This window comes from Halyomorpha halys, unplaced genomic scaffold (genome assembly GCF_000696795.3).
Source record: "Halyomorpha halys isolate HHAL.00 unplaced genomic scaffold, Hhal_1.1 Scaffold102.1, whole genome shotgun sequence".
Lineage (NCBI taxonomy): Eukaryota > Metazoa > Arthropoda > Insecta > Hemiptera > Pentatomidae > Halyomorpha > Halyomorpha halys.
Genome location: NW_027113828.1, coordinates 716,086 through 726,134, shown reverse-complemented (window position 1 = coordinate 726,134; position 10,049 = coordinate 716,086). Strand labels below are relative to the sequence as shown.

General features: G+C 31.6%; 1 protein-coding gene across 8 annotated transcripts in view; it reads right to left on the bottom strand.

The window, feature by feature from the left end:
• Nucleotides 1-879: 879 nt before the first annotated feature.
• LOC106677536 (kelch-like protein 17) overlaps nt 880-10,049 on the bottom strand; it is an 81,183-nt gene continuing 72,013 nt past the window's right edge. For 7 of the 8 annotated variants that reach the window (XM_067051149.1, XM_014415549.2, XM_014415546.2 and 4 more), the window contains 6 exons: nt 8,860-9,073; nt 7,137-7,281; nt 6,961-7,061; nt 6,718-6,873; nt 6,011-6,266; nt 880-5,204 (listed from right to left, as the gene is read on the bottom strand). In XM_067051149.1, coding sequence (XP_066907250.1) covers nt 4,970-5,204; nt 6,011-6,266; nt 6,718-6,873; nt 6,961-7,061; nt 7,137-7,281; nt 8,860-9,073 — 1,107 coding nt within the window. In that variant the 3' untranslated portion in view covers nt 880-4,969. Of the gene's footprint in view, nt 5,205-6,010; nt 6,267-6,717; nt 6,874-6,960; nt 7,062-7,136; nt 7,282-8,859; nt 9,074-10,049 lie in introns of those variants that run through there. The other variant, XM_014415551.3, reaches the window with a different exon arrangement.

The following is a 10,049-nucleotide window of genomic DNA, read 5'->3' as shown; positions in this document are numbered from 1 at the left end:
GAATATGGCTCAGGTATTATGGTTACAGCTACCAATTCAGTATGTCCCAGAAGTTGACCTTTCTGTTCGGTCTTAACTTCTTAGTTCTATCCAGCCTCACAATTTAACATTTCCATTTCATCTGCTGCGATATTATTCTGATCTTATTAACCTGAGGTACACTTAGCAATTACGCATTGTATGGCCTCCAATAAGATTAGTAAATAACAACGAACTTTATTTCAGTAGCAGGATAGGTGTATTCTTACATAGTACACCATTAATGCTGAATACCCGTATCACTGAAAGGTGAAGTAGGAGGGAAAAGAAGTTCTCTAAGTTATTCATTCCTCCTCCATCATTGAGAATTATCGCTTCTTAAGAGTGATATCTTAAAAGCAGTTCTTATCAGTTTACAAGTCGATGTGTGAGCATTAAATAGATAACAATAAGTATTGATCTCGTCAGCACAAGAAGATACAGAAGACTAAAATAGAAAGTATACACACATACAGTCAAAAGGCAATAAATTGCTAACTATTTTTTGTTCCATTTCTGAATCCAATACACAAATACAAGTCTTGCTTGTATTGTCTAACTGGTAACAGGAAATTCTAAAGGCTGATGGCATTTCCGATTAATTTGAATGAACCATTTTAATAAAATATACTGCATTTGTACAGAATCAAGCTTTATCATCTTTCTGAAAAATGACATAAACTTTCATAAAAGAGTCTATTAAAGAGTTTGCTCAAATCAAAACACAATCTTAAAATCACTCATTTAAAAAAAAAAAAAGGCAGTGTATCATTGAGCGGCATCCTTAAACGTAAAATAAAATATTAATTTGAAAAAAAAAACTCTTAATTTTTCTCGCTTAGTTCCAAGTGGGAAACAAAATATCTATTTAAAAACATATATTCGAGGAAACAATTGGAAGGACTTCAAAAGCTTATAGCAAAATCTTAACAATTTTTGGCTTTTATATCACTAGAAATACTTAAAAATGTACAAATATATCAAACCAATTCATGATTAACATAAGACACTGAAAGCCATATTCCATACCTATCTAATCTTTATATTTTATATCAAACTTCAATGAACCTACATATACAATAAGGATCAACAAAATCTTTTTTGAAATTGTGTTTTATAAGCTGTACCGATAATTTTTCACTGAACAAATCCAAGGTACGGTTATCACAATTAGATATCACATTGTGTTTTGTTAGGACATAAAAATTATCGATATAGCTTACGAAAAAACAAAATAAATATTGAACAATCAATGTTGGTTGATTTCTTCTTGGATATTTTGCTTAAAATAATTTAAAGAGTTAAACGCTTGGAGAGAACATAAACACATAAAAAAAGTTCATGAATTGAAGAGCCAAATGGAAAATATGTGATATTTTATAAAAGTTCAAGAATTGAAGAGCTAAATGGAAGAAGATGTTATACGATATTTTATTTTAAAAAATGGACTTGCTTGGAATATTTTAAATATTCCTTTCAACAAGGAACCTCATTTGATTTTTCAAAGCCTTAGATTTTTTGTAGTTGTCTGAACTTGGTTGACTTTTCCAGTCTAAAATAGCAACTAAAATTTATTAAGTTCTAATTTCTATTCTATTATTAAGTGCTCAGGAGAGCAGTTTGAACAGAGATTTTCTTCACAATAACAGGGTACTGATTTTTTTTTAAGCATATAAATCTGTTATTAGTTGGAGGTGTCAAAGTGGCTTCTGCAGTGATTGCCTTCCATCAAACCAGGTATAACACACCACGTAGCTCATATTTAGTTGATAACACAATAGGAATGCCCAAATAATATTTGGTCCAAGATAGAAATGGAATCAACAGCATGCAACAAAGTTATGGAATCTTATGAAAAGTGGGGGTTAATATCAATTACTAAAAAAACAGGACAGAGGACTTAAGCACCTCATCATGATGTATAATTGATAAAGGCATGATGACAGTGGAGAAGTTCAAATATCTGGGCTCAATATTCAACAGTGAAGGAAATTATGCCAAATATATTGGGCAGGGGATAGGAGAAGGAAGAAAATCCATTTAAATGTTAAGTTTTGTCCCCTGGAGCTCGAGTATATAGCCCAATAACAAGAGGCTGAGTCTCTTAATGGAGTATATAACATTCTCGCAGGTACGGGCCATTAATGCTAGGATCTGAAAAGGCTGTTAGCCTTCCAAATGGACTTTTGCAGAAGAGCAGCGAGAAACACATATGTGAAAGGTGGAAAAGAACATACTTTCAACCGTAGAATAAAAAAGATTAAGTTAGTTTGAATATGTTAAAAAAATGTTGGCAGAAAGATTGACAATGGAATAGGAAGACCTACAGTAAAATGGAATGATCAAGTGGAAGAAAGTTTGGTAAGGAAGAGCAAAATCTTCAATAGAGAAGGCTGGGAAAACATTTTGAAAGACATTTAGCTCAAGGAAAATCACATTAGTGGAAAATTCCTTTAAAAATAAAAAAGTAACTCTGCCAACAAACAGCCTCAGAAGCAGCCTTCTATATCACTGGTTAAAGCAAAAATGTGAAATGATAAGAAATAGACATTGTGTCCTTAACAACAGATGTCTTCTTTCATTTAACTCTTCAATTATAAACAATTGAACTTTCCTAATTTAATTGATAAATTTAAAAGCTGTTGGTAAACAATCTCTTCAAGTAAGGTACTCAAAATTGTGTCATTAGTGGAAATATTTTTGCAATAAGATAAGATCAATAATATTTTTGCAATAAGATAAGATCAATAATATTTTTGCAATAAGATAAGATCAATAATATTTTTGCAATAAGATAAGATCAATAATATTTTTGCAATAAGATAAGATCAATAATATTTTTGCAATAAGATATGATCAATAATATCGATGATGAGTTAACTGTTGACTATGGATAATACATATGAGGAGAAGATGGTTGGGGGTGTGGTCAGTGAACAATACAATAAGTTAAACCTTATTTATTAGTCCCAATGTTTTGGTCAGAATTTCAAACCTTCATCAGGGCTAAGAACAAAAAACAAGATAACAACCATATTGATGGTCGATCTGATGAAGGCATGAAATTCTAGCCGAAATGTTGGCACTAATAAGTAAATTTTTCACTGACTGCGCCGCCAATCATCTCCCTCTCAATAGATCAATAATATCACTTATCTCAATAAGATAACATCTATAACATTACAGAACTGAATAACAGATAACATTTATAAGATTACATAAATGTTCTAAATACAAAAAAAACTTAGAGATGCAGACTTATGGTTAGATTCGACTTATAACACATATGGACACTTTCACAAATATATCAAAAGCCAAGTTGTAAACAACTTTTTACAAACATACATAGTAAAGCTTCATTACTAATGACTAATATTACAAATTATTATTAACTATATTACATCTTTATAATTATTATACATATTACAAAAAATTACAATACATATTTATAACTAACTTTTGGAACAAAATGTTCATCACAATGGATTTTTTTTATATAAATAATAAAATATTTTATAGCTATCAGTTTCGTATCATTATTATACTTTCCAGTTTCGATGACCATCTTTGAAGTTTTATCCAAATTAATATGTAAATTGTTTCACATTTTTGTTTAGTCCAAAATGTTAATCAAAGATGATGCTTTTCTGAAGTATCAATAAATACAAATTTTATCAGTTCTTGAAAGGAATAATTTATCCAAAGTAAAATATTTGAAGAAATTAAGTTTGTTTCCTTAGTATTGGAGTAAGTTTGAAATTCTCCAGCAGTCAGCATTTATGTTCAATTTGATGCTGGACCAATGAGCTTATTATAATTATCCAGCAGTCAGCATTTATGTTATGTTATCAATTTGATGTTGAACCAACGAGCTTATTATAATTAACAATGTGCTGTTTAAATAAACAGAGCTACTTTTTTGAGAAGATGACTGAATGATTCTCATTGATTCTTGTACTACTGAAAAATGTTTTCTATTCCCACTCCTTTTAGAGTTTTAGGAATTCTTCAGACTTTATCTTCTTAAATATAGATTTACTAAGCAATGTATTAAAGCTTAGCCATTTTTCTTGATATAGTTGCCTTCATTCTACAACAAATGAAATCATTTTCCTCTCATAGAATGAAGCATTAAATAACAGAACTGAAACTAAATGAAAACAGAACCACCATCTGTGATGTATTAATTAAATTATATATTGTACATTCTAAATCGATTACAAAACATTTATGAAATTGAGAAACCGTTTTGTATATTAATGTTTTTAAAATGGATATATTACTAATCATGAATATTTACAAACGATGTTCAAGTTTGAGTTACCTCAAAATAATATCTATACATGGTAACTACAATCGTCAATTTTATCTCCATTGACCTAATTAATGTTCCTAAAATTATTAGAATTAAAAAGCTATAATATAATAATTTCATCTGTATTTCTAGATTGGTAAAAAATTAATTTACAAAAGAATTTTATGTTCTATTTGATCGTAAAATTGTGCAAAATTTTACTATAAATAGGCTTTATATTTTCTGAGAAGAAATATTTTGACTTACGCTGCTAAAAGCCAAGGTAAAATGAAAGCTATTGGGTCATTCCATTTCAAGTGCTCCAGGAAAAAGATAAAAATTAATGAGTGAACTATAAAAATTATTGGAACTAAAATGGCTCCCATTTGTGAATACAATGCAATCAAAATTATTTTTGAATTATTAAAACATCAATGAATGGACCGAAAAAACATTTTTTTCTGAGGTGGTAGAGCAACTGTTTATTACTTTTCGGACTACTTAGAATGGACTGACCATGTTTGGGGGTAAGCCAAAGAATGCGAGCTTTCGAAAGCCCATATTTCATTATTATTAAATGAACAAGTTATTTTATCGTTTCACACTGTTTAGAGTCAAGGTCTTTCGATGGATCACATCCTTGAGGGAGTCCTCACTTCAGGATAACACCATGTTCCTTGGCATGACTTGGCTGGAGGCGACAGCTAGTTCCAAGTTGAAACATTCCAGTATAGAAGCTCCGACAGAACTCCTTCTCGTCATCATTGAAGCAACGATAGTCCACTTATTTAGGTTAATATCATAGAGTTCCACTGAGTTGAGGGAGGAGGACCCATCATTGCCACCGAGAGCAACAAGAACTCCTCCACAGTTGACGACTTCATGGGTGGATCTACAATTTCATGAAATCTCATTTATATATTATAAAACATAAATTAATTTTTGGAGGATAAGATGGTGGGTGGTCGGGAAGGAACTCAGAATAATAAAAAAACTATTTATTAAGAATCAAAGTTTCGACCAATATTACTGGACTTAGAAATACTTAGATAAGATAAAAAAATTGTAAACTATCGCAAACCTATAAGATAACATAAATAAACATATATATTTTCAGGTGAACTTAACGATTTACTCATTGTGTGGATGAAACAGACATGTATAAACCAAATTAATATGGGAGAAACCATGGAACACAGCTAAGAAATAATAAAATAATTAATAAAAGTAGAAACAAAAGTGGTAAAACTAAAAGAAGGAAGTAATTAGGAAGAAAATATAATATAAGCATAAGCATGACAGGTTGACAAATGAATCATGATAATGAGTAAAGGTTGAGATAAAAAGGAAAATAAATAAAGGTCGAGATAAAAAGGAAAATAAAAAAGGTCGAGATAAAAAGGAAAATAAATAAAGGTCGAGATAAAAAGGAAAATAAATAAAGGTCAAGATAAAAAAGAAAATTCAAACCTCTTGTCAAAGGAAACAGAGAACTGAAAAAGGAAATGGTAATAAGGGGTGAGAAAAACCATCACCAATGCCAGTTGAATATTGTTTGCATGCAAATGGTTCCTAATAAATAGTCCTCAACTATTCACAGTACATAGTACTTTTCTAACCGCCTTCTTATCCTTCAATATTAACTATATTTGATCAATTAATAAACTTTTAATATTAATTAATTGTTAAAAGGAATACCTTCGTGAATGCATGGGCGCTATCGGTTCCCAAGAATTCCTTCTGGTGTCAAAACGCTCACCACTGGCCATACACATTGTTCCGTCATTGCCTCCAATGCAATATAAAAGTCCATCCACTGAAGCCACACCGCAGCTAGATCTCCGCGAGCTCATGCTTGGCATTCCTGTCCACTTGCCTTCACGAGGATCGAGGCGTTCAACACTTGCTTGATAATTTGTTGAATCATATCCACCAAGAGCATAAATGCAGTTTTCTAGAAATTGAAACAAATAGAACAAGGACTTACTACCCAAGCATGAAATTGGCATATTTTTAAATTATAATTTAAACTTTAAAAATTATACTTCAGTCATTGTTAAAAAAGCCAATAAGACTCTGGGTTTTATTGGTGAATCTAAACTAAATTTCAAATCAGCATATACTCTACCTGTTTATAAATTTTGTCGTATAGGCTAAAACGATAATTTTTGCAAGATTTTCATTTTGTAACGAAAACCCAAGCTTGATATATTTTAAATTGTGATATAGATCTTGACAATGCCTTGGAGTAATGTTCCAAAAAAAAAAAGGTTGTAAAATACAATTTCACAAAATTTTGGTTGATTCCTTATTACATATTTGGATCAATTAATGTATTAAAAAATAAAAATATAGTTAATAATTTAATAATATTCAAGTATAAAATAATTGATGAAAGGGCTTGCCTACAACTGCAACTCTGCAGTATCTCCTCCTAGTGTTCATTGCAGGACAGGAGCTCCAGACCCCAGTCAAGGGATCGTAGCGCTCTAGGCTGCTAAGGCACGATGCCCCATCATAGCCTCCGCAAGCATAAACCAGTCCGTCAAAGCTACAAATCCCTTCAATACAGACATTTTTTATCTTTTCTAATTTAAATAATAACTGAATCATTGATGTACTATCACATTTATAAAAGATTCACATACCTAAGCAGCTTCTTTTAGTTCCCATCGATGTTATACTTGTCCACGAATTTGTTTGAGGGTTGTAGCTCTCAGCGCTTGCCAAGTCAGTCGCACCATCATATCTTCAGGAAATAAGTATTTATACTTTATTATACTTGAAATACAGTTTCAAAAATAGAATAAATCTAGATACTTACCCACCGACTACATAAAGCATCCTACCCAAGCCAGTAACACCACTCCTGCTCCTTTTGCATATCATCGGAGAAATAGGGAACCATCGATCAGATCTTGGATTGTACACTTCACATTCACTATGAATAGCAAATAAGCTCCCTCCACCTGGAAAGTATAGCAATATCTTTTAAGCTGCAGAAAAGAAAAGATAAAATAAAAAAAATTCAGGGAACAATAACCAAATACAGATATACAATTCAGAGAACTAGTTAATTGTGTTATAGCTCAGTGTAACATTCGAAAGTAATTAAGTCGACTACTTCTAATAATTGTATTTAATTTATAAGTTTTATTTTCTTTCAGAATTCTTGTGGTTGATATTGGTGAATTGAGAGTTTAGTTTTGTGATAACAAGGATGGGTTTATAAAAAAAAAGAAAAATTCAAGATAAATTTAGTGATAAGAAAAAATTAATAAATAATATGAAGTTAATTTAGGGCCGCCTGTAACTGAGGCATAGATCTTTACAACCTCACAACTGCAATGGTGCCGGTTCAAATCCGGCCACAAAATTTCGTGGTTCCAAATGAAAACTTGACTCCTCATTGTGGTTAGAATAGGTTGGTACCCTGCAGATAATCTCCCCCCTCTCCCTGTATGGGAGAAATGTCCTTGAAGGGGATCATAAAAAAAAAAATAAAGCTAATAAATAGGTATGTGAAAATTTTAACATTGTATTATGCAAGTAGATTGATATATTACAATAATTAACTCACAGTAAAAATCCTGAGAATGGGACGATACCAAAAAAAACGAGGTGTCGACTTTTATATATAAAAAATTTATAAGGAAGATAGCTCACATGAATTGGTAATTGATAAGGCTTATGGACACAATTCACAAAAAATTCAGGTTGTTGTTGGTTGGGGCTTTTGGGCGTAAAATCCTGAGGTTATCAATGCCCACGTTTCGCACTTTATAATTCTATTCCAAGATTTGAAATTCTTTAGATAATTGCTAAATAAATTTAAATAATTACTTAGTTTAGAATTGTTTTAATATATATGACAAACATTTGGGTTTAGATCTTATTCAAAAGATTATTCCTTTTTAAGAAAATTAAAACCATTTCTATGTTTTATTGGTCATCATTCAGGGCATCCGATACACTTGGTCCCACTCCCAATCTACGTAAGTTCATGTAAAAGAAATGACATTCTTCAAATATGTGACTGACTGTAAGTACACTGTTGCAGTGTTGACATTTTGGCAGTGGTTGCTTATTGATCAGGTATGCATGAGTTAAATTTGTATGACCTATTCTCAATCTGGCTATAGCTACCTCCTCCCTGCGATTGGAACGGTTTGATGTGGTCCATGGTTTAATTGTTTTTAATTTGCTTGGCAGGCTTTCATGTCACATGGCTTGCCAACAAGCTAATATTCCAAATAAAAATAAACAGACTAGTTTTCAAAAATAAAATAAATATTTTATACTCCTAATGAAGACATGAGTACAGACCTTTAGGGAACCAAGGGTATATACCTATTGGGAAACAGGAGTACAGACTTATTGGGAAGACAGGAGTACAAACCTTAAGGGAAACAGGGGTACAGACCTATTGGGAAACAGGAGTACAGACTTATCGGGAAGACAGGAATACAAACTCATTGGGAAAACAGGAGTACAGACTTATTGGGAAGACAGGAGTACAGACCTATTGTGAAGACAGGAGTACAGACCTATTGCAAAGACATAATGCTCTATTCCCTCGGGCCTCCTGTGACAGGTTCGCTCGCTGATTAGAAGTGACCTCTGCTCCGGCAGTAAGTGGTATTTCATGGCCTCGAGGAGGAGCTCCTTGCACTCTGCGCTATCCCTCACTAGCACTTCGGTGTCGACTGTCGTCATCAGGAAATCACGTGACATCAGGGGAAGTCTCACATGGCTTAGGAGCTGGAAAAAAAAATTCTTAGTACATTCCAATACATGCCCTACTGCAGGCAGTTTTCTAAATTTTACTTTCTTATAGTGTGAGTGTTAGTTATTTATAAATTTAGTAAAAATTCATAATTTTGAAACCTTGATAGTACTGTAATAAATAGGCCAATAGGTAAGCAATTAAATTTTCTTTTAGGACTACATTTCAGCCAACTAAATTTATAATGGTATAAAAGCAGAGACGAATGGTAAACAATCAGGAGATGAAAGTTAGGATCAAAAGTATTAATACATAAATATGATGTTATTTGTAATAAATAGGGATATTATAATGATTAGTGAAAATGAAACTTCATTTATAATTTTTAAAATAGTTCATTTCTTTGAAAATATAAAAAAAAATAGTCATGTACTAATAATGCAATTATTATCAGAGAATGGAATTTCAGAAATTTCATCTGTTGGGTTAGCTCTCCTCGCTGAAAAATGTTAGTTGCACAATTAGAGCTTTTTGATTGTATAATTATCTAAAATTAAGAATAGATTTTGTTATTTTATTTTTTTAATGAAACTGATTAGTCATTTAAGTATGAAATCTACAGGCGGAGGCTTTTTGAAATATATAAATATTAAGAAAAATACTTCTGTACATATAGAAATGAAAGATGGAATTTGATATTGGACCATTTTTTACATTCATTCCCACATTTCCTTCAAATACAAGCTAAATTGATATGGGAACATATAGAAACCGATTGCTGAAAATTTCCTACAAATCTAATAAGGGTAGTAGGTGTTATGCCTGTTGCCAGCATTAAACGACCTATTTGATCTTCATGGCTTAAAAATAAAATGCAAGAGCAAATTTTAGAATCTGAGGTATTTTTTTATTTTATATGAATATTTAGCTTCCCTACCCTAATAAACTACCTAGAGCTAGTAAGCTAGTAAGTGACCTAGTAAGTGAGCTAGTAAGTGAGCTAGTAAGTGA